This window comes from Cavia porcellus, unplaced genomic scaffold, assembly GCF_034190915.1.
Source record: "Cavia porcellus strain 051 isolate PalLab524CR breed Dunkin Hartley unplaced genomic scaffold, mCavPor4.1 scaffold_10, whole genome shotgun sequence".
NCBI classification, from domain to species: domain Eukaryota; kingdom Metazoa; phylum Chordata; class Mammalia; order Rodentia; family Caviidae; genus Cavia; species Cavia porcellus.
Genome location: NW_026947493.1, coordinates 47,455,001 through 47,481,021, shown reverse-complemented (window position 1 = coordinate 47,481,021; position 26,021 = coordinate 47,455,001). Strand labels below are relative to the sequence as shown.

Here is a 26,021-nt window from a genome sequence, read left to right as displayed (position 1 = left end):
TTCATGCTAGAAGAATGCATGGATGGAAAAGTCTTACATAAAGTATTTAAGAAAAAAAATAAAGAATTTGAGTTTATACTCAGCATTGGAAGATGTCAGTCCATGAGAGGCAGAGGATAGGCAAGAGATAATATTCAAAGCCATGAGAATAGTTCATTTCAAATAAGCTCCATGAGAAAGCATTATTTCTATCAGAACACACTTAAATATTATTAAAGAATGAAAGCATTTTTGAACTTGAAGATCATTTTATATTTGTCTTTACAAATATGATAATTAAGCCCTGAAAAATGATTTTGAACAATTCACTTACCGTGATAATTCTAGCATTCTTATATGAAATATTTTAGCATGCAGTTATTTGATATTCTTCAAATGATGCTATCCCCATTTTTACTGCTAAGTACACCGAGGTACAGTTAACATCTATCTAGATAATTAAATATAACATAAGTTATCAAGAATGTTCTGGAATGTACACAGGCCCTGCAGTCTTAATTTTTAAGTTATGTTGTCCGTGACAGTGAAATTTGAACTAATCAGTTATCCATATTCTATCCTGTGTGAGAGAGGATGTTCAGGTAGCTCCAAATTTGTGAGAGCTACCCTCTTTACAGCAAGTTACTTCCCAAACTGTGAAAAGAAAGTTCAAATCTCTGAGATCCATGAACATTTCACAATTCTTGAACCCATACCTTGGATCTCAGAAATTCTTCTTTGTCCCCAAACCTTTAGCAGAATGTGGCAGTCAAGCATCCGCACGTGCCCACTGGAAGCTACGCAGCCTTTCTCTGGCCTCTGCCTTGCCAAGAAATACTTCTGTCTCAGAGAAGTGGTGCTTTGTTGAGCCAAGTCAGTCTGGTGGGTGGTGAGGCTGGAGGAGACAGACAAAGTGGAGGTTTCAGAGACCACAGGTCTGGGTTTGTGTCCTGGGTACAACCTTTTGCTATCTGGAAGCCCCTAAGTTATGTTAACCTCAACCTTTTCATCTGTTCTATGGGGATGGAAACACATCCCTGAACAGATTAAGGGTCAAAATAATCCCAAAGTCTAGAGAAAGCCCTGTTTTCATCACTCCTTTACGTCCAACATAGCCTCACCTTTCTTCTGTTGAATGCATAATGTCTCTCTCAATCTGTAACATTTGAAACCTCTTTTTTACTTTTACTGTTACATGTTTGCAGGACACAGTGATTTCATTCACAGTGTGATATTGGTACATACTCATAGCACATTTGAACCAAGAGGATGGAACAATGAACGAAGTATGTTTGAGTTCTTCCCCATCAGATCTTCACCAAACGACATGAAGACACACTGATGAGTACTGACTTGTAACACATTACCGAAAAAATAACAGTGGTTAAATTGATCTTTATGTAGCCCATTATCAATGACTGGGTACATTTTGCTGTACAAGCAGGAATTTTCTCCATGCTAGGTTCTCTAAATATTGTGTAGACTAAGCCTCTGCTATATTCCCAGCACAATTCTGGATTATCAAGAATTTAGCAGTGAGCAGTCTGTCTGCCCTGAGGGCACTTACGAGCTATGGAGATATGGATGAAAAGTAAATACAAAATGTATCTGGTAGTCAGAGTGCTTGAAAAGATAAAAACTAGAAATCTGAATACAGAAAGTAGAGTTAGAGTAGGATGAATTATTTTTGGAAGTGCTGTCTGACAAGGTAGCACCACAGTAGAGATGTGAAATAAGGTGTCAGCAGCCACCATGATTTCTGGGAGAACCATGTTCTGGTGCAAAGAAACACTGGATTCCAAGCATTGGAAGTGGGAGAGGTCTATAGTAGGGAGAAGCCATCCTAGATGGAGGCATCTAAAAATATTCTAGGAAAATGAGCAGGAAACTGTATCAGAGCTATTTAGAAACTCTTAGAACCAAAACAGTAACTAATAAGTGTCTCTTGAGTAAGAAATCATGCATCCCAGTAGCAGGAAGAGAAAAGTATCCAGTGGTGTGACCAAGTGGACCCCAGCAATGTCAGACATTGCAATGCAATTTGTAATAAAAGTGACATTAATGAGCATTGTAAAAGACAAGGATTAGGGTTGTAGCTCAGTGTAGACCATGTGCTTAGTATACATGGAGCCCTGGGTTTAAGCCTCAGTATCAAAGATCAAAAACAGAAGCACAGAAGAGTAAAAGAAAGCCTTTTTCATCCATTTCTCAAATTCTAGTAGTAAAGGATAGTATAGACAGACAAGACTCAGGGAAATGCTTGAATTGATTTGTTCCCAAGATTTACAAAACATTACTATATAAAGAATTCCCAAAGAACTTTTCCAACGTTGTTCCCCCTTTACATAGAAAAGAAGTGCAAGGAAGCTGAATGACTATGTGCCCGTATATCCAGCCTCTACTGTGAGCACTTGTTTCGTATGGTAGTCTGTCACATAAGAATTCAAGCACAAAGTTCAGGCCACCACTGGAATTCCTTTGGAGTTTGAGAATAATAGGAATTTCACTTTCCCATACTGGGGTTCTCTAGCTGTAGAAGTTGAATCCAGGTAGCACTTTCCCCTACCTGCCTTATAGGGAAGTAGAGTCATGTTATAAAACATTGACTAACAGATTAGAGGCAGGGTACAAATACTGATCAGACTCAGTTGTGGCATGTCAGTTTAAATTGGAGAAAACCTAAATGCTTGATGTGCAAAGTCTACTTTGCACTTTTTTACCTAAATTTCTTCATGTTCTTGTAGAGTGAATGGTGTGGCTTGACCGTGATAGGGTTTCTGCATTTTTCTTTTCCTAGAAATGTAGTTCACATGTGTTTGCCTGTTCTTATGACTTGTAGTTGTGTCCTCCAGATTAGTTGATTACAAAGAACCTGGTAAATAAGTATCCCCAAAGCCCTAGACCTGAGATAGTGTCCATCTTACATTAGATTTCTTAGATGTGGATCTGCCTTGGTCATTGTGTTAGAGAAGAGAAAACAGAATCACTTGCAAGACCTATGAGTCTGGTGCCTGTATCAGCCGGGGTAGAATCTATAATTTGTCCTACATTCTGTCTGCCTCTATCAATGGCAAAGAGGGTGGTTTTAGCAGAAACCATGTGACCTAGAAAGCAAAAAATATTTGCATATCTATCTGACTCTTTACAGGAAAAACTTAGTGAACTCTATTCAGAGTGGAGAGACAAGAAAGAGAATAAATTAAAATTATGTAGGATAGGAATGTTGGTGTCTGCTATGGTTTACAACATGGATGTCCTTCAAAAACTCTTATATTGAAGACTTATTCTCCAGACTGTGATGCTTTTGAAAGGCAGTGGAAACTTCACAAGGTGAGGAACAGTGAAAGAAAGTTAGGTCATTGGTTGTATACCTTGAAGGCAACATTGAGACCCAGACCCATCATGTCTCTGTTTGTTTTTGGCAACCACGAGGTAGCTTCTCTCCACCGTGTGTTACCACCGTGAAATATTGTTCCACCAGAAGGACCATGAACTGAAATATCTGAAACTCTGAGCCAAGGTCTCCCTTATTATATTGCTCATTTCAAGTTTTGTCACAGTAACTCAGAACTGACTAATCCAGTCTTCATGTCCCAGATTATACCTGTGGCCTAATCTATCTCATGGACAAATTTCATTGCATTTGATAGAAGTTCTGGGTAATTTCCATTATATGTTTTGGTGGTTTTGTTTGTTTGTTTTGTTTTTTGTCTTTTCCATCCCTGGAATGAAATGCAATCCCATTCGCTTATCTTGATCAAACTCAGCTTCACAGAATAGTTTTTTCCCTTGCACAGAAAAGCTAATTTAAGGCATTAGAAATAGGCCAAATGGATGTATATGATTCTTTGGGCCAGTATCATTGAGCTTAATGAGTCTACCTACAGGGAGCCTTGTTAACCTTTCTTTATTGAATTAGAGTCAAATCTTCTGCATTCTTTCTTTCCATTTTCCTAATATGGACTTGGAATGCTGTCTCCTAAGATGAATTTTGTTCATGCTTCATTTGATTTTGAGAATCTCTGAGTTCAGAGGTACTTCAGTGTCAATTTCTATGTAGCATTTATTTCATGGCCGGTTTTCTAACTGTCCCAACATATTTTAAGGCTTAAATCTCGAGCATGACAGTATCAGTATTTAGGGAAGTTATATACTCTGTTCTTTATATGTGAGTGTCATACAGTCACACATAGAATATAATCATTGATTTACTTCTCTTGTGTTCACTAAGTTCAAATAACCTTGCTAAAAATTTCACAGAAAACTGCATTTCGTTTTCTAAGATGTAGTATCTTGGCCGATAGCTCTAGGATCTAGCAGAGATCATAAGTCCTCTGGGCTCCATCCAATGTAGTTGTACATATGGCAAGAGCTTCCTCTTGGATAGGAGGTCATATACTTCATTCTGATTGAATGAAATAGCCTTCATCTCAGAAATGAGTAAGGAGGACTTCCATCCTCCCGGCCACAGGGAAGGGAGCTGGCAGGAACTCTGTGTTCTGTTTCCTTTACAATCCTTGGTGGCATATCTAGTCCCAGAGGTGTAAAGTTAGATCAGAAACCTCCTAGGATAAATATGAGCACTAGAATAATTATGAAATCTAAGATAAATATGAACACTTATCCCTAAATTTTGAAGGAGACAACAGGTTCTTCATTCAGTGCAACAAGATACCATAAAAACATCTGTGGAAGAAAGTATAATTTAAAGAAATATCTGGGAAAAATATCTGCAAATTCAAAAAAGATTTAAATTATTTTATATAAATCAATGAGAAAATAACATTGGCAAAGGATTTGAACAGAAAGAAATGTAATTGCTAAGTTAAATATATAAAAGAGTCTCCAACAAATGCAAATTAAAAATCACTTTCTGCTTTTCTATATCTGATAAGACAGCAGTGATTTCTTTGAATCAAGGATAGCCATTCATATAAAGTGGTGGTAAACTTACCCAGTTTAATTGATATAATCCTTTTGAAAACTCTTCACTGTATATGACCAGGCAGGTGACATGTTAAGAGAGGCATGAAAAATGCAACTTAATAAGGAGTTTTAATTAGATATGGTACATGGTTTATTAAAGGTTGAACTTTCCTGAAATATATTATATATTTGGAAAATAACTAATCTATTTCGGATTCCACAAGACATAACCATTAGGAAGGTTTGGTAAGTATATATCCACAGTGAAGAGAACTCTAAAGCTGAGTAATCCAGATTATACTCTTAGTATGATAAACAGACATTAAGAACCGTAAAAATGGAATTCATTTCTCCCAGGCTCAAATTGGGGTTATCAGCTTGGGGATGAGTTCCAGGTCTCTATTTTTCCTTTTAATATCAAAAGATTTATGAAAATCTTCTGTAGTATTTACAAATTCAGTATTTTAATGATGTGCAAAAATTAATATTTTATGATTGAATAAGACTTTAAGTTTTCAATGAGCATTTAATTATATTTAATTGGAATAACTATGCCCATTTACAAATGTTTTCACTGGTTTTTAAAAATAACTACACAACCTTTATAACTTTAATAAAGTAAAAACTAAACTTACACACTTACTCTTTGCATTGTCAAATTTTTCATGTCTATCTTGCATGCCAGAGGCTACTGTGTTCTCAGAAAACAAAAATCAGTGCTTCCAAGTTCTGCTTTTTAGAGTAGAAACAATGAGAATTTGCTCAAAATAACTCTGCCCAAATTATTCTGTCCAAAATAATTTTACGCAGTGTCCAATACAAACGTAAGTAGCTTTGCAAACATCACATATCTCTGTAATAGAAATGAAAGAAATTTCAAAGGAACAAGCAAGATCTAGATAAAAAAAAATTTACAAAGAAAACACCTAAGCTGTGTCTACAGAAGTTAATAAGAATTTTAATTCCAGATCAGGGAAGAGGGTAACAACTGAGACAGGCATTAGAAAAAAACAAACAGCATATACAGAATTCTGAGACAGCATGGCACTTCGAAAGAACTGAGATAATAAGATTTGTCCACTTGACGAGAGAGCATGGTTAGAAAGCTGCAGGACTCTCTAAGGGAGCTAATGTCACAGAACGATAGTGTTACACACAATTGTAATCACCTTTACACATATACTAGAATCATTTTTTATTCTATTTGTTACCATTTTACAGAAGGTGAAACTGAGTTATTCAAAGGAGTAAATGACTAGCAAGTTCATACTATTATTTTTTTTATTTTAAAGAGATTAAGACAAAAGACGTAACAAAGTGGATCAGAACAGAACAATGTAAGTGACACAGTATTTCACCACTAGACAACCTGTAATTAACAGTAACTACCATAATGTCTCTTTCTTTGAAATAGTTAAGCATAACTTCATATACAATAGTATGAAACATAACAAAATAGTATAAAACCATTCAAGAGAATGAAAGTATTACAGGGCATTCAGAACCAAATAACAGAGTATGAACAATGGCTACTATATTATCTCATTTTCCATAGAAAATTTGTTTATACTATCATACATAATAATATCCAATAAGATACAATATGATAGAACCAATGGAAACAGAAGAACAAAAGCATGGTGGGATTTCAGAGTAAGATGGTATTAAATCAGCACTGGCTATTATAATGTCTTGTTTTTTTTTAATAGCTGTTCATATGATCACAGATAATAAAATCAAACAAACCAGGATAAAATCATTTCAACTAATGAGTGCAAACATTATAAGGCTTCAAAGCAATGTAATGGGGAATCATGATTACCATAAACTCTTATGTACTCTTACCGTTTCTTACATTAAGAAAACTATATCGTATTTATATGTATGAGTTTGATTTATTTCGCTGATGAGTATTGCCTCAAGTTGTGTCCATTTATTTATAAATATCTCAATGTGATCATTCTTTATAGCTGAGTAGTGCTCCATTGTATAAAAATACCACAACTTTTTTATACATCCCTCAATTAATGGATACTAAGGTTGTTTCCAAGATCTGGCTATTACAAATTGTGCTGCTATAAAGATGGGTGCACATATATGACTGTAGTTTGATATTTTCAGTTCTTCTAGGAATACGCCTAAAAGTGGAATAGCTGGGTCGAACAGGACTTCCAATCCCAGCTTTTTGAGGAATCTCCAGACTGATCTCCACAGTGGTTGTACCAATCTACACTCCCAATAGTGCAGAATTCCTTTTACCCCACAGCCTCTCCAGCATTTGTTGTTGGTAGTTTTCTTGATTCTGGCCATTCTTTCTGGAGTGAGATGGAATATCAGTGTTGTTTAATTTGCATTTCTCTGATAACCAATGATGATGCACATTTTTTCATGTATTTATTTGCCATTTGTATTTCTTCATGTGAGAACTGTGTATTCATCTCAAACGCCCATTTTTGGATAACTCATACTATTATTGAGTAGTGAGATCAACATACAAAATGAGGCAGTTGAGCCCATAATTCACTGTTGTAAAATCTAGACTTCACTTCCTGTTTCATACTGGAAGCTTTGATGAGTTTTAGAAGTCTCTATGATGATGTTACACAGACAGTTGAAAGGCTTATGGTAGAAATCTTATAAGTAACCAATTGTAAGTACTAAGACAAAATATGATAAAAGTTTAAACTTAGACCAAAACTATCTATGAATGAAAACCACATGACTTAACCTTAATTTGATGGAGCCAGGAAGGAGTTCCCAGATTTAAAAACTGGAGAGACACCAATACCAGTAATCAATTTTGTTAGTAATAGAAAAGGATTCATTCTGCCACAACGTTTAATTGTTGTATCTATGGAATACTCAACGACAGTGATCTTAATCAGTTACTCAGTTCAACAAATCAGGAGATAAAACTTAAGAATTGTGAATCTGAAGGTGATCATGATGTCCCTCTTAGAGATATAACAAGCCAATGAGAGTTATAATGAGGAAAGAGGACTAGGGGAAGCCCTAGTACCTAAGACAAAATATAGTCCGTACACTGGCTGCCTGTCCAGTTGTTTATCCCTAGACCAACAGTGATTTGCTGCAGAATGCAATAATCAACTGTGTCACTATGCTGCCTACTATAGGTGACTTGTTCTTAATCTTAGAACAGTGTTTGTCACAGGAAATATTGAACTGATTAGCATGCTGATGCACCCACCTTATCTTGTTTTGGATTTTGAGTATTGCTCAGAAAATACTAACATTTAAACACCGGCACAATGACTGAGAGGAATAGCATGAAGCTTAGGAAAGGGAAGTTCTGAGAGTGGGCAGTAAAACCACTGAGAGCTCAGAAGATGATAAAGGGCCAAAAATAATCACCACAGCTGGCGTTACAGGATTTTCAGTAACTTTTTAGGAATTTTTCCCGTTACCATTTCTACTTTCTATTTCCATATATACCACCTATCTCCAGTTGACAATGTAAATACTCTTTGGTTCAGTCTTCATTTTACGTATCTCTGTTGTGAACTCATTTATAATTATGTCCTTCCCAATGTGCTCCTTCTTCTGTATTATACTGACTTTGGTTTTACTCTTCACGCTCCACCTATCTTTCTCTGTCTGTCCCTTCTACACATAAAAACTGCATTCCTTTAACTATATTCATTTCTGTAATTATTTCAGACAAAACCAGCCCATATTTCTCTCCTGAGCTCCAGAGCAGTGTAGCAGCCTGATGGATGCCTGTAACTCTTCAAATGTAATCTGTCCCAAGAACTTGGATCCTCATTTCTGTTCATCCATGTAATCCCTTCTTTGCCCGGAATCGCTTCATTAGTATCACAGTCTACCCTATTCTAAATCGCCTAGGCATAGGCATCAGCATTATTTCTTCTTCTCCAATTAGCCAGTTAATTATTAATTTCACTTCCTAATGATCTTCTGATCTGTCACTGTCTTTCTCCAGTCCTAGTGCCTATGTTGCCATCTGGATTGTTGAACTATCCTGCTGGTCTCCCTTTCTCAGACTTCTGTCCTCTGCTCTACTGGATCTGCCGCCCCCAGTCCTTGTTGAATTCTTTGCTTTGTTGCTATTCTATTTTGTAGACTCAGGTCAGATTAAGATATTTTTTTAAGTTCTTAAATATGACATGGGTTTTCTCTCTCTGCATTCACATGCTCATGTCCCAGTCCCTGCCTAGAAGATATTTATGTTTTTATTCCTTCTTTACCTATGATTTACCCCTCATGTTTAAGAAGCTTCTATAAACCTGGGAATCTGTGTTATGGAGACTTCCTCTGTGGTCTTTTATTTAGCATCCTACCTTTCCCACATCATTTTGCATTTCTTATTTTTGTCCAATAGTTAATGCCTTGCTCTGAATTTTAAGCCCCAAGAAGACAGGAGCCATGTGTCTTTGGCACATCCCTATATTTCAGGCTCCTGGTACAATGACTAAAATAGTGTGAACATAACATCAACCCGTGTTTGTGAATTGAAATGAATGCCCTTGAAAAAGCATTTTCACATCCATTTTCTCAGTGGGAGTAAAGTTGGACAATTTGGGGAGGGCTTTAAGGAAACATGAGCTGTTGGTGGATTAGAAGATTAAATTATTTAAGTTGCTTTCCACTAGTAAGAGGAAGGAGATGTTAGAGTCAGAAAAGCTGGTTAAGAGAGTTAAAAGAATTTAATTCCACCTCACAGAACAAAAAGGAAGGGGTTTTATAAAACTAGCTTGCCGCATTTAAAATTTTATTCTCCTTAAGTAGGGGATGCATGTAAGTATGCATGTAAATTAATATTTAAGGGTTTCAGATTTTCCATCTTCTAGGATTCTTTCCTTTCACCTAGAAAAATTAGATAACATGACTTAAGATTTTCCCTTTGTACTTTACTCAACAAATTTGTTTCCTTTTGAGATTACAGAAATTATTCATTTAACTGTAGCTTCTCTATTTCCCAAAAATGATGAATTTATTTTTAAAAAGTTAATTGGTTTTTAAAAAGGATGATAAACAACAAAAATTAAGGAATAGACAATGAGCAAAATAAATCTAAGCTCAGAAAACCTAGATAAGGTAAACTATTTTGAAAACAAAATTAAAATATCTGGGAAAAGTTGAATAAGATAAAATACCTTGCTCCCAGCTTCTTCATGGAGCTGTACATTGTAGACTATTCTTTGAAATAGAAGGTTAATACTTTTTCTTCCAAAAACTAACTTAGATTCCACTTAACTATTTAAAATATATTTTTTGAGTCCCTAATTGTTTTTAAAATATGGAAAATTGGATGAAAGCATTTTAAAGAGAGAATAACTTAGCCTTCTGCCTCTGAAATAAAAGAATATTAATGTACATTTAAAGGATGATTATTATCAGTCAGCATTGTACACTACAGTTCTGTGAGATGAGTTAACCCAAAAATACATCCCAAGTAGCTAACTAAATTGATCCATTGAATGAAGTTGCTTTGATTTTCTGATCATAATTAATAAGCTTACATATCATCCTCTGGCTTATGGGTATGAGGTTACATGACCAGTTCATATGAGGAATAAGTCTGTCTTGTTTGTGAAGAAAGAAGACATATAAAAATCTCATTTTCTAATACTGGGAATCTATTTAGATGTTAAGATTAAAGGGAGGTATAAAGCTGCTTCAGGAGACTTAGCAGTAGAATTTACTCTGTCTATTGCTATCCGCAATGATTCATAATGCTTTGGTGAAGTACATTAAAGCTTTGAAAGCAATATTGATACCATATAGTTTATCACATTGATGGCCTCAGTGATAGAATAATTGCTGGTAGTATATTAATAAATACTACCATTAATACTGAGTAATACTGAGACAATACAGTTTGACACTTGCTGGCCTTGGGGATCCAGTCGTGACTCATAAAACATTAAAAATTGTTCTTCATAATTTCTTATTTGGTTAAAAAAAGCAGTGTCAACAATGTTACAGTGTGCACAACTATTTTTAAAATTAGATTTAGAGATCCCCACTCTTATCTAGTAAAAAAATTGTCAGAGTTTTTGGAGGAAGCAATAGCAAACTGGACTTCTGGAATTTGAAAAAGGCAGAGATTATCCATATATACTAGACAACCTAAAAAACAAGTGTACCTAAAAGTAAGGCGGTATTTTTTCATTCTAAATACAGTATAAGAGTCCCCTGAACCCCCAAACTACTGCTCAGCTCTTCCTTCAAGCCATTTGGGAGCTGTTCTTTATTTTGTGGTTTCTATGCAATTATTTCAGTGGTTTTCCTGAGTTGGCCAGATGAGTAATTTTAATGTGCTGCCTGGTTGGTTTTGGATATTTGGTTCAAAGAGAATAAGACGCAGGAAGAGCCACTGAGGGTGCCTCAGGAAGCATGGGCGTTGTACACACACCTGCGCTGCTTATCTTGTCGCTCCCTTGTTCTTACATAAAATGAAGAAGAAAATAGGCATTTCAATTTTTCTAAGACAAATTTATCTGATGACTCAGTTTTTCCTTCCACAGAGTTGGCTCTCCTTTTCGTTTCTGGCCATGAAGCAAGATCTTTTTTGTAGCTAGGAGAGGCCCAACTGAAGCCAATGCACGAACCACTCCATATGGCCAGGTGCCATTTGTGTAACGGGAGAGAAAAGTGAATGAGATAAGGTGGGGAGCACTGTCTAGTCACAGAGGACCTCACAGAATACCCAGTAGTACAGTCTCTTGTCTCTTACCTTCAGATTTTACTTGTTTCTTATCACACTTTTTCTCAAAAACAATCTTGGAATCAGATACTTCATTAATTATTTACCAATGAAAGTAAATGATAATGTAGGATGTACTTCACGCTTCAAACTTCCCTCTGAATTAAAACAAGGTTGATCTTGGCACCACGATGATAGAGCTAAAAGATGAAAGTCCTGCCTATATTCTTGCAGAGTACAGTACAATCCACAGTCCTTCAACACCTATTAAAGATTCAGATTCCGATCGATTGCGACGAGGTTCAGATGGGAAATCACGTGGACGGGGAAGAAGAAACAATAATCCTTCACCTCCCCCGGATTCTGATCTTGAGGTATGTCACTAACAACACTCAAGTAAATAACACAGCACCTTACAGCTAGTGGGCGGTTCTGTAGAAATGCTTTGTAAACAGCTGTAATCAAGAATCCAAATGCTTTTGTTGTTGCTTTCTTTTGCATATTAACATAAGTGAAATAATTTTTCTCTCTTCCATATTTACTACACGATATATATAGATATATATTTATAGATCTCTTTCTCTCTATATATAGATATATATCTACATATATCTATATATATGAATATATATCTACATATATGTATATATATATATATGTATATATATATATATATATATATATATGTATATATAAGTTTTTTGAGGCTGCAGTTTGAACCAGAATCTCACTCATGCTAGGCAAATACTGTACCACTGAGCTACAACCATAGACCTATGCAATTATTTAGTTCAATATTTTCTTCCATATTAATTAGATAGTAAAACATCTATTTATTTTTATCTAAGGAAGTGAAAGTTACCTAATTCTGCTTAAACAAAATTCTGTCACACTGCTCAATATCATGGCCATTTCAATTAAGGAAATGCCATACTAAAAACACTTAATAAAATCTACTTTGAAATTGAAGATGGGCTTGCATATTGAGAAAGGAAAACCTGGAATGTTCTAAACTGAAACGATAATCACCTTATGAGACATGTTTTGGTGGATTTCAAAAGTAGATGGGATTAAGTAAGAACTGAAAGGGTGGTAGATTTCATAGCCTTGAACCCACTGCAATTAAGTTTGTGGGTTTTTTGCCAAAGTGAAATCTGATGGTGGAAAGCATGGTTATTTTGGCTGGGAAGATGAAACCTTTTTCCAGCACCATCTATGTGCATGAACATGTACTGTGTGAGTGGGAATGGGAAGAAGGGAAGCCAGCTTGGAAGGCTTTTTGTGGTGTCTCAAAGACTTTTTGAAATGTATTCCACCAAATCAAATTAAAAATACCCCATATGTCCAAAAGTATAAATGATATATCTGCTTAGTGAAAGGCTTGTCAAATATCTATAACCTGAAATGCAAAAATTCAGAAAAAAAAATACAGCCACTCCCTGGTATCCACAGAGAGTGTTTTCCAGGGCCCCTGTGCAGATATGGAAACACATGATGTTTAAGATCTTTATTTAAACAGCCTACTATGGTACTTATATATAACCTGTGTGCATTCTCCTGCGTGCATCGTCTCTAATTTACAGTACCTAATATTGTGTACGTTCTGCAGAAATAGTTATCTTAAATTGTTTCGGAGATGAAGAAAAACAATCAGTACCTGTTCAGTACAAATGTAACTTCTGAGTGTTTTGCATTCCTGGATACAGATCCTATAGACATGGAAGGTTGACCACATGTCCCGTCCTTTCAATAACTGCCCCATACTTAATCTAAGGGAAAGGATTATGTCAAGTCTCTTTTTTTATGTGAAAAGTTTAAGATTTACCTTGACAAGAGTAATATGTAAGAGTTATTCTTTGCTCACTTCAAAATGAGCAGAAATCAGAGATTAGAAAAAGACAAATTGATTTCAATTGGTCTTCTAAACTGCAAAATTGTAAGCAAATTAGTTTTAGTTCATTTTTCATTTCTTCAGAACTGACACAGAGACTCTACTGTACAAATAGGGCACCTCTTATCTTTTCCATGTTTGTGTTAATATTGCTAAGACAATTATCCTTTTATTTCCCACCTGATGTTCAATGTGAAAAGAGACTGGGAGATGCTGTTTGGAACTGTTGAGGTTTAAGAAATAAGTTCAAGTTTTTTGACTTACATTTCAATACTACTTTTTCAAGCTGAAGTTAGCCAGATAATTTTTTTTGAGGCAAGGGAAAGACACATTGATTTGGTTCTTCCTTTGCAGAGAGTGTTTATCTGGGACTTGGATGAGACGATCATCGTTTTCCATTCCTTGCTTACGGGGTCCTATGCCAACAGATATGGGAGGGTGAGTACCAAAGACATTGGTTTTTAATTTCTTTGAAATAAATACGCCTTGAATTTGTTTTTCCATATGAATGGAATTTAAATTAAGTTATAAAACTAACTTAATTTAAGAACATGTAAAAGAAAATATATAAAAAGGAAAATAACTTTTGGGAAGGTAAAAATACGAAAATGAATGAAGATGCCAGAGTTTAGCTCAGCGGTGTAAGCGCCTGTCTGGCAAATGAGGTCTTGAGTTTGACCCCAGTACCAACAAAAAAAAAAAAAAGACAGAAAATGAAGAAGAATTTTAGCTCTTTAAAATAAATAGATTTTATGGAATTAAATTTATTTTTATTCTAAATCCCAGTAAATAAAAGTAATTAAATACTACTTAACATACATAGGTTACATATAAAGATAATGTATGAAGTACAATATTTTTTTGCCATGTCCTTTTATTTGTATTAAATGGAGCAAATATTTCACTGCCTGTTGTCTTAATTGATTAGCAGTGTTGACATTTTGTTTTCAAAACACCTGCTGTGAATGTGTTTTTCTTCTTACTGTTGAGACAAAATTTACTTGCCTGGTATGTAATGTTGTGTCTGACTGGCAGGAAGATTAACACCTCCATGTTGGAGCTGTTATAATACCTACCTTGGGATTATATGTTAAGAATAATAATACATGGTGGACAGTTCATTAGCTTCTAACTTCGTGTTAGTCTTTGGTCATAAATTATTGGCTTGCATATGGAGTTTAAGCCTAACTTGGAAACCTCTGGCTTCCTACAGTTTTTTATTCAAAGTCTCAACAATCTACATAAAGACTGTTTTTACAGTAACGTCTTTCCAAGGATGCTGGCACACTCCTGTACCCCACTACTCAGGAGGCTGAGGCTGGTGGGTTATCTGGGCTACATAGTGAGTTTAAGGCCACCCTGAAATATAAATCAGGACCCTGGCTCAGAAATGCTACAAGAAGAGAAAAAGACAGACAGACAGACAGGCCTTCCATCAACAGACCATCTGTCCATCCTACAAATACAAGTTCATTTTTTAAAAGTCTTAATTACTAATATTTCATAGCTTTCTCATAGAAAGATACTGTTCTCTATCATATATTTTCCAAAGCCAAATTTATATATTCTTTGAAGTATGGGAGATCTGAATTATTCCACTATGAACTTATCCTTTGTTGGTAAGTTGACAGGAACAGAGAAAGAACTTTAGAAATCCCACTTTGCAGATCTTCCTGAGTATAATGTTGGACCTTAAGGCAGAATGACCTGTGGTCCCCATGTGGTGCTCAAGAGAAAGCAATATAAGCAGAGGAAACAGCCAACACAGTGCAGGCATGAGTTAGTTAGCTGAGGCCATGTAACCATGCTTAGTGCTGGAAATGGGCTTCCACAGAGAAGTGGACAGGAGGCAGGTTCCAAGTTGCCCCTCAGCCATGATCAAGAGGCTCATCTCACTGTATATGTCCTAAAAAGTCACAGGGAACTTTGAAGGAGGATGTGAGATGATTTGGTTTACATTTTGCAGCTGACTTCAGCTGAGTATGAAGAATCAACAGTAAGGGGGAAAAGTGTAAGCTTAGGTTGGAGATTTTAGCAATGATTTCGATCACTAGTAGTAGAGTTGGAGAGAGTGGATTGGATTTCAAATTATTTTTGAGGTAGAGAAAACGATTTATTAAAAATAATTTAAATGGAGATAGCAGCAAATAATAGGTGTGAAAAATCATTCCTAGGTTTTTATTTCAAGCAATTTAGAGAATAGTTGTGTATTTACTGAGATGGATAAAATCTAATGTGGAAAGTTTCATGTTGGTCAAGTATGAGGTGCTGGTACTTAACTTACTTGGACTAGGCTACGATGAAAATGAGTAAGGCACCTGGGCAAGCTGGTCAGGGTTGGAGGAGCCAGAAGTATAATCAGTAGCTTATGATTTAGGATCAAGACCTCCTCAGACACTAGTTTGATTTCTTCCTAAACATTTATTGAGCACCTGCTCTGTATTTGATACCACGTTCAACCTGTTTTCTTAATGCCCAGAGATACCCCTTCCTGTCTGGGTGATTTTAGAAGGTACATTGCAGGGAATATTAAGTTATAACCAGAAGGATGCAAAAATGTTCTCTTGTTAATATGTTCTCAAATCTGATAGTCAGCCTTGTAAAAATGTGTGGCTCAATCAGGATTCTTCCAAAAAGTAATAATAGCCAAGCTGACCAAATACCTTATATCACTTTATTTCTCTAAAGTGTAAAGCTCAGTGGAAAGACTTCTTTTTTGGAGCACAGATTTAGGTATGTTCCTGAGCATTGTCAGAGAAGCATGTGGCTGGGCCTTCCCCCATGCACACATAAAGAAATGAGTGCCTGACAGTGTGATAGCTATTCCAGTCTCTATGGGAACCAGATACTTGAGAAGTAGCTTAGTCACAGTAGCTTAAGCAACTCAATGAGTGGGCCATTCAGTAAGGGGATATAGGATCTGGTTGATATAATACAAAATTAGGGCATGTTACAGCAATATGTACCCGAAAAGTTTGAGAATGTCCCACCTTCTGTGTAATCCTAGCTGTGGGAAGAGGCATGTTGGGTATAACAAGGATGTATTATGTATTTTTATAACAAAGGTGACTGGAATAAAAAGCGAGTATTGAGTATAGGACAGGCTTAGCTAGGGAAAAGGAAAGCAACACATACTGGGGAGAGTAAAGTCTATGGGTATTACCATAAAGTAAGATGTTGTTAGGGCTATGTGTTCCAGCTGTTTTTATTTAATGTGTTTTGTTAATGCTTGTTAGTTGTACGTACTAATGGGTTTTATTTTAGCACATTCATGCCTGGGTATACTTTGATCATTTCCAGCACCCGTTTCCACGATTCCCATTTCCTTCTCCATTGATTCTTCTCTTCCTCTGTTCTTTTTCTCCTCCTCTTTTTCCTCTTCCTCTTGTTCTTTTTCCTTTTGTCCTATAGTACTGAGGACTGAACCCAGAGATTTTGCATTGGCTATATCCCTGGACCTTTAAATTAAAAAAAAACAAACAAACAAACCAGGATTTCACTAAGTCTCTAAGTTGCCCAGTCGAGGCTTGAATTTGTACTCCTCCTGCCTCAGCTTCCCAGTGTGCTGGAGTTACAGGTGTGCACGCCCACACCAGCTCCCTTTATCTTCGTAGTAATCTTCCACCTACTTTCCTATTGTCTGTTTTTCTTTCCCTATATTGCATATATGAGAGAAATTATTATATTTGTCTTTTGCAATCTGGCCACTTAATGGCTGTTATAAAGTTGGTTTCAAAATAATTCCAAATTAATGAATTTCACTATAAAAATTAGTCTCTGTTAAAACTTCTTTGATGTCTTTAAAGCAGACAAGATAATACAATTGTTCTATCAAAGTACAATGTGTAATTGAAAAATATAGTGTGTATTTAAATTTTTAAAATTACTACAGTGAAAGACACACTGCCACTAACTCCCCTCACAGGACTGCCACTGTCCTTAGCCACTCTGGAAGTTCTCCTTCATGCGTGTCTTTAGTTGTGCTTTCATACCTGCTTTGATGTCCTGAATCATTCAAAATGTTTAGCTTTCATGCTCACTTTGACTTTGGGGAAGAGCCAGCAGTTGCCCAGTGTCAGCCATGTAATGTAACTTTTACAGCCCAGCCTGCTCTCCCATTCACTATCACTTGTCAGCAGCGATCCCTGTTCTTTTGATCACACCTCATAAAGCAGAAGAGGGCTTTCAGATCGCTTCAGACAGTTGCAAGAATGATGGGATAAGTGTGTGCAATGTAATGGGGAGTATTTAGAAAGGAATTAATGGAAACCTGTCTTTTACTGTAATAACATTTAGAATTTAGACATTTCACCATATATATTTTGATCACCTTTTGTACGTACTCCAGATTTATATTTCAAATAAATATTGTGCTGATGACTCAAGTGGGATACCCCTCTCATGGCAGGACTTTCTAAGACACCTGTACCAAATGCCTTATTGTTTTTTCAACACTTTCTTTTTATTATTGTTTAGCACCTGTATCTCAAAGGAATTTGGATTATAATGAATCTTAAAGGGTATCGAGTCTGACTTCTCATTTTTTACAAAAATAAAAACATGAACACTTAAGGTAGCATTAACAGGAGCATAGCGTAAAACTTCATGTGTTTATTCATGGGACCTATTAAAAATTTCCTAAATATCTAACATTCATTTAACTTAACATTCATGCTATGAAATCAACTTAAGCAAGAGTTTTATAGATGAGGAATAGTGAGGAATAGTGAGAAGTTAGATACCAAATATAGAAAACATTTTGAACCATGTCTGACATAAAATAAAAAATTTCATAAATACCATGTTTATTTAAACATATGTGAGACTGGGCTGTCAGAAATACAGTATACTGACCTGAATTCTGGCATGGTGGCCAGAGGGTAATATGGTGCCAATGATTTCAAATTTATGAACATGTGATATGCCCTGTGCTATAATGCAAAAAGTACCAAATTTAAATTTGGGTGTATCTCAAGCCAATTCCTAGCTCTTGACTTTATCTCTTTGATCTTGGACAAATTATTTTGTTCTCAAGGAGTCTTCATCTTCTCATTTACTTAGCTAGTTGACCCACAGAACTCTCTTAAGAATTAAATTGTGATAGGAATTTGAAAGGTCTACCGTCGTGTCTTACTAATGGCCACAACCAGTAATAAGAAAGGCACATTACTTGTTGAACTTGAGGCTGCTCTTAGAGCATTTGTTTCACAGCATGCAAGGCTTCTAAGAAAAGCTCAGTTGTCATAATCTGAGTTTCGATCCTCTAAATCTGCATAGTGGATGTTATCATGTAGGGCACTAAGGAAAGAAAAGTAGTTAAAGAACAATTTAATTGGCCAATTCCATCAGAACACTCCAGGTAACCAGTAAAGATTGTTGTTTCTATTTTGTGTTAAGGAGCAGCACTGAACTCTGAGACTTTTTGAGATAGGTAGTAAAGATGCTGAGTCCTCAGCAAGACAGAGATCACATGGGACATGAGTTCCTCCCCAGAGTCCTGCCTGGGTAAGCAAAGGATCTGGTTACTTCACCTATGTGGTCTTTCTTTTGGAAACTCTGGACCCAGTATTGGCAAGGTTCTTTTGTAGAAGATCACAGTATAAATATTTTAGGCCTCGAGGGCCATAGTCCTATCACAACTTTACAGCTCTGCCCTAGTAGTACTAAAGCAGTTATGGATGATGCATAAATAAATACATATGACTGCATTCCAGTGAAACTTTCCAAATTTGAGTTTTGTGTGATTTTCATGTTTTATGAACTATTATTCTTTCTTTGGAGCTTTGTTGATAGAAGTCATCTCATAGGAGACAAAGCAGAAGCAGCATGAGTTGGAGGTGTGGTGAGCCATGCTGACAGCAGTACACTTGTGGCCATGACATTTGCTTCAGCCACGTGACCCAGTGCTAAGGAAATTGGGAAATATCATTTTGCTGTGTACCTAGAAAGAAACAGAGATTGGGTTGTAGTGAATAGGTAGCAAGAAGCACTAAATCTCAACACTTTGACCATTGATGGAAGCCAAAAGCACATTTTCAAAACTCGCGGGTCTTTGGCATCCCAAGGCTCTGTGGCTGGGGTTAGGGGCTCTAGAGTGCAAGGATGGTGTCTTGATATAATTTTCTTCTTTGTGTTTCAGTCCTAAATTAGATCAACAATAAATAGCCACATTGGGGCTGGGGATTTAGCTCAGCGGCATAAGCGCCTGCCTTGCAAGCAGGCAGTTGTAAGTGTGATCCCCGGTACCGATAAAAACGAAAAAGACAAAAAAAATAAATAAATAGCCACATTGAGAACTTCTAGATACTGCAGAGTGACGTAGAATCTGAACTCTGCAAACACACTACCAAAGCTACAATTTTCTTAAACAGCAAAAGGAACCAGTCTTCTCCTTTTCTACCTTATCATGAAAGTTGCCTTTTCTCCTTTTTTTAAGTGCTGGTCTGCAGTCACTAGCTTTGAAACTCCCTTGCTCTGTATCTTTGGAAAAAGTACCTTGTATCTCTGTCTCACTTTTGGCCCTAATCTTCTCATCCATAAAATAAAAGCAAATACAGAGCTGTTAAGAGAGCAAAGTGAGCCAGGCATGGTAGTGCACTTCTGTAATACCCATTCCCAGGAAGCTGAAGCAGGAGGATTGTTGCAAGTTCAAGACCAGCCTGGTCTACAAAGCGAGCCCAAGGCTGGCCTGAACTGCATAGTGAGACCCAGTCCCAAAAAGATAAGAGGAAAGAGAGAGACAGAGACAGAGACAGAGACAGAGAGAGAGAGAACACGCAATATGGAACACCTAAAAGTATGCTCATGGGCAGTAAGAGCTATTATTGTTTGCTTTAGGAGCTGAGAGGAGGAAGTGGGCAATTGTGCATATTTTCTTTTTCTAGGTGGTGGAAAGGCAGAATTGGAAGTACAGCATTGCAAGTGGTCAAAATTATGAACAAGAAAGAGCAGATATTTATAAAGTATATTTAGAGTCCATATTTTAGAAAAATGAATAGAAAAATGTGTTGAAATACAAATGCAAATATTTTATCTTTGTTCAGCTTTCAGTCTATGCTGCTATGTTAAATTCATTATCCAGTTAGTTTCTCTTGTTTTCATTGAGGAAATTTTGGCTAGGAAAATTAAATCATTTACCCAGGAAGCATGTATGTTAAATGGAAATACTAGAAAAGTACTCTCATCTTTATATCAGTCCATTTCCCTAAAATGAGGGCTGGTATGGCATGCCAGGCTTTCCTGCTGTAGACTTTAGAATGCTATGAACAGTTTTAATAGTAAAGTGACACAACTATACAATTAAGAAGAGTAATCAAATAATAAGCTATTGTGCAGTGTCACTGGTAGGAAACAATAAAGAGCTAAAATATGATTATAATACTAGAAAAGAGAGAGGGGAGTGGTTACAGATTGAATCGTGGCAGGTCTCTGATTGAATTTAGATGGTTAGGCTTTCCTTTGGCACAAGTGGGCCCCATGTGTGAAGCCAACTGGCCAGGTCCACTTTGGCCTTCTTCTTCCAGCTGCCTCTTTGTACCACTTTTTGGTAGCTGTCCCATGTTTGGGGCTCAACATTTTTCTCAGTAATCAAAATTAATCTTTGGAATGGTGGAGTATTTTTTTTTCTTAATTCTTTCCTTGGGTGTTATTTTCATGCTGTTGAAAGGGAGTCTCGTAAGTAAGGAGAAAATGAGTGTAGTCAAGTGTCTGATATCTAATCAGTAAAAATTATCTGATTAGTACCACACAGGTTTGGATTTCTTTCAAGTCATTCAGGCAATAATTCAAGCATGGTTCATTCTGAACAATCTCCCATAGTAATCTAGATTATTCCTTAATTGGCACCAAAATTATGCCCAACTCCTCCAACTGGATATTTTGCACCCAGCTGTTGAACGATAATGCCTTAGAGGTTGGAAAGAACCTTGATATCGATACCTTTAGACTGGAGGAAAGACATCTTGAGTCTCACAGGTTGTATTTATCACTTGAACTTTTAGTAACGTTTTATATAAAATAACTTTTCAGTATAATTTTTCTCTTTTCTTGGATAAGGGAGCTAATTTGCAAAGCTTATCCTTAATCCTTCCCCTGTGAACAACCAGCATAAAGCCTTAAAAATAAACCACTCTGTATTCAGAGTGCCCATTCCTGTTTTTCAGCTTCTTTTCCCCAAAACAAAAGACCCTGAAGAGGGACAATTTTCCAATGACATTCAGATCCCACTTGTGGCTATAATATTAGCATTCTAATAAGGAATTATTTAAAGGGAATGAAGGCGAATACTTTTTTCTTTCATTTGATTGATATTGCCTGAAGATTTGACCTTCATTTGAACATACTTAACAAGATTTCCACATTGAGCAACAAATCTTCCTAAGCCCTCTGACATTGTAAGCATCACGCTTCACTGGGCCACTACCTCTCTCAGTAATTGCTGCAGGAAAGGCTTAGCTCCCCCATGCACACTCCATGCATGCAGCACTTAGGAACTTTATCTTCCACTGCACATGTTCAGCACGTAAGTATCATAGCCAAAGGAACTAGTTATAGCTTCTAAAATAAACTATATTCTTGAAGCTCTTTCTAATGTAAGCTAGCAACTTTTTAAAACATGTTGTAGTCGACTTTATACTCCAACGTAGTACAGTGATTACTAGGACTTTGAAGATTTGATCTCACAGAAGTCATAGGATATACAGTCAAAAGAGGAGAAACAGGACACATATGTGTTAAATGTACTTATAAATTGAGAATATTAATAGAATAATAGCTAAAGACAAAATTCACTTTTTGGGGGTTGTTTTTTTTCTTTGGTAGTAAAAATACTACAGGTAATCTGTGAAATTTAATTACTGATTCAGAATGCAATAGTTATCTAAAGCTGGAACAGTGACTTAGGTAATAAAGTAGTTCTTAAATGTCCAAACTCAAAAGAATTTAAATTATGAGCCTGGAATGGTGGCCCAGGCCTGTGATTCCAGCACTCTGGAGACTAAGACATAAGAATAGCTTATCAGTTTAAGGCCAGCCTGGGGCTACATAATGGGTTCAAGGGCAGCCTGAACTATATACATAGTGAAACTGTCTCAACAAAAGATTTAAATTATACAAGTTATATTGTCAGGGAAAAATTCAACCCAAATATATTATTTGCTTTGCTTAGTTTTAGATTCTTTGCTTTTAGTTTATAAAATTAAAATGATAAAAGAAAAAGACTAACAATAAACAATAAACATGTGTAAGAACATGTAAAAATAACTACATTAAAATAAGAACAATTTTTCTTTTAATGCTTTACTGGTATATCTAAGCAATAGAGAGAAACTGCTTCTTCATCAACATTTTGGTGCTATTTTTAGTTATTATAAAACTGAAATGACTTTTGGACTGCACAAGATCTAGTGTAATATTTGGCATTTGTGGCATTATTAAATCAACACTAAAAATCTCAGGATGTGTCTTTTAAAACATAGTTATATAAAGGCGTAGATATTTTAGTGGTTAGATAAACTGTTAGATTTAAGGTGGCTAGAGAAAGGAAAAGAGATATTTTTGTTATTATGCTCAGAAGAAACATTTCAGATTCTAATCTCCAAAACCCAAAAGACATAAACAGATTTACCTTCAAGTTTCCATGTCTTTTTCGTCTCCAAGGACTATGGACACCATAAGCCAAAAGTCAAATTTTTGTGAAACTGAATGAAAACAGGCTAAGAAATCATTTCTGAAACAGCCTCAATGCTTAAGGGATTTCTGTTTGCCACTAAAAATAGATTACATTGTCGTCTGTAGCTGGAAACTGAGGAGTATTGCAGTTTTGCTGGGCCAATTGTGATCATTTTGTTGAATGGGTAACTTCACCCTTCCCTGATTCTTTCCTGGGATTTGTGTGGTTATTCTGTGCATTGTGCCAGGATAATGCGGTTGGCAGATTATCCAGGTGCTGGGCAGGTGAGATCCAAGAATGAGACTTTGCAGAACTGATGCAAGATAGGCAGGAGAAATTAGGAAAGATAGTTATATGTCAGAAGGTAATATCTGGTGCTCCCCTGAGACTGCTGCTCTTAAGGTTCTTGCTCTGTTGGCTGTCAACAGAGCTCAGGGTATAAAAGGTGTTTTGTTGTCATGGAGACAAAGCCACTGAATTTACAGGAAAAATTATGTTTGCTCATGCAACGCTATTAGTAAAATAGAGTGGTTAGCTCCTTTATGTTTTCTTTAAAAGGCACCAAAATCTCTGTATTGCAAACTTTTCTCCAAGCAACTCTGTGACATGAATTGCTTCAGCAATTCAATCAGTAAAATTAGGTCATTAGACTGTGCTTCTTTTCTCTGCCCCTTCGTGTCTGGAAGCCACCTTTGTCAATATAACTTCAGTATTAAAAGGGCCCGAATGGCTGGGGATAAGTACAAACTACCTTCAAAACAAAATATTTAAGATCAAATATCTACAAATGCTAGAATTAGCAAAACAGACATAACTATTATAATGCTTCACCTAAATGAACAGCAATAAAATAATCTGAGCACCATGAACTTCAGTCTGGTCACTGGAATAGAGCAAAAGTATTACAAAAATACATCAACTGTCACCCTTTCCCAAGGACCTGGAATAACTTACTGTGGTTTCTCTGTTGGTTAACATCCGTTCTCATACCTTGCGGTTTCCATGTTAAGAGTACCCAAAATTTAATACTGTGTCAAAAGAATCTGTCAGAAGTGGTAGCATGGATAGGTTGTACTCAATACCATAGCCTTCTACCATAGAGTGCTTTAGTTGTGGGTAATTATCATTAAAACATGCATAAAGTAATTCAGAAAATTATACCACAAAATGGTACGCTCCCCAAGTTTATACACTAAGTGCCTCAGGGTTATATAGGCTCCAGTACCCAGAACATATCCTGGCTATGCATCCCCTCCTGCCTGCATCATCATTTGACACTAACCTGGCCTGATGATAACTTGTTGTTACAAAGTTAGTCTTGCATGTTTATAGAATACAAAGGTAGTTAGAGCAGGTGCCTTATCCTTACAAACTGCCTTCAGGGAGCTTATACATTAATAAAGGAGGCTGCTGCCAGCAGATGAATGAGTCTTCAACCACAGCATGTCACTGGGGAAAAGGTGAACTAATGCCACTCCAGATCACTAAGAATGAAACTTCAGAGCCTCCAAAAGACTAAGAAAGAAGCATATCTCCTGATACTCTTCATGACAATTTCCAGGAATCTACAATTATTTAACTACTGAGAAATCACTAGTAATAGGAAAATGAATGATAACATTAATATTGTGGATCAATAATCAGGATCCACAGGAGCCATACAACCAAAAAATAAATATCAGTGTACCTAAATAAGGTGCTTTCATATTTATTGCTATTCTTAAGGGTTCTTCTTTGCAACAATCTATGTTGTCTGGGGCTGGGGGTTTAGCTCAGCGGCATAAGCACCTGCCTTGCAAGCAGGCAGTCGTGAGTTCGATCCCTGGTACCAATAAAAATGAAAAAGACAAAAAAAAAAATAAAAAATAAAAAAAAATAAAAAAAAAAAAAAAAGAATGCTTCTTAACAATCTATGTTGTGGTGTAAACACTTTCATTCTTAAGGTATGACACGATGATCTTGTGGCTTCAATTACAAACATAGGAGTTCGCCAGGCTCATGGAAAAGGACACTGCCTATGATGAAAATGAGGGGTGTTAACACAGGCAAATCAGAGACTTACAATTCCTGGGTATATTTTGAACTCTAACTTAATCCTGAGTACAGATTACCCAAGGAAGTCCTGGCACAATCTTCTTAATAAAAAGGGGTATACTGAGAAACTTTCCAATTTTAATTTTTAGAAATTTTTGGCATTTTAAAAGTGCAGTTTAAATTTTCAAAGTCCTTTTAATTCAGTATGTCATCACCAAAAGATAACCAAACTGTTCTCAATAAATAATTTTTTTTTTTTAGTTTTTACTACAGAAACTTCCAAACATAAGCAAAAGTACATGGAATAGTATAAAGAAACCCAGTGCACCTCTCTAGATGCAATCAATCTCAAGTCTTAACCAATCTTATTTATCTGTATTACTACCACATCCCTCTGCTGCCATGTTCTGTCTGAGAATGATTTTCTGCTCTGAGAATGACTTTTGCATGTGAATCTCAGGTACCATGTGATTCAGTTTGTGTATATTTCAGTGTGTATGTAAGACTATAATAAAAATAATTTTTAAAATTACAAATGCTAGGTGTTATTCAGTAACTTAGCCACCTAGCAAAATTTATAATTTTAAAGTATCATGAAATAGTCAATAGTTACATTTATTTTTTTATTAGTGCATGTTTGCAGTACATAATGATTGCATTTATCGTGGGGAGTTTGTATGTGTGCATAACACATCTTAGTTCTTTTTTATCCCCTTCCCCTCTCAGCCTCTCTGCTTCATCCAGCTCTTTTCCCCTTTTATGAAAGCACTATTTCCATTTTTTACCTTTAATTCACTATTTATATCTCTTTTCCCTTCTTTCCTTCCCCCTCC

At 36.1% G+C, this 26,021-nt stretch overlaps 1 protein-coding gene across 17 annotated transcripts in view; it reads left to right on the top strand.

The window, feature by feature from the left end:
- Eya1 (EYA transcriptional coactivator and phosphatase 1) overlaps positions 1 to 26,021 on the top strand; it is a 328,770-nt gene that overhangs the window by 242,815 nt on the left and 59,934 nt on the right. For all 17 annotated transcript variants that reach the window (XM_063257446.1, XM_063257454.1, XM_063257445.1 and 14 more), the window contains 2 exons: positions 11,828 to 11,967; positions 13,839 to 13,922. In XM_063257446.1, coding sequence (XP_063113516.1) covers positions 11,828 to 11,967; positions 13,839 to 13,922 — 224 coding nt within the window. The remainder of the gene's footprint in view (positions 1 to 11,827; positions 11,968 to 13,838; positions 13,923 to 26,021) is intronic.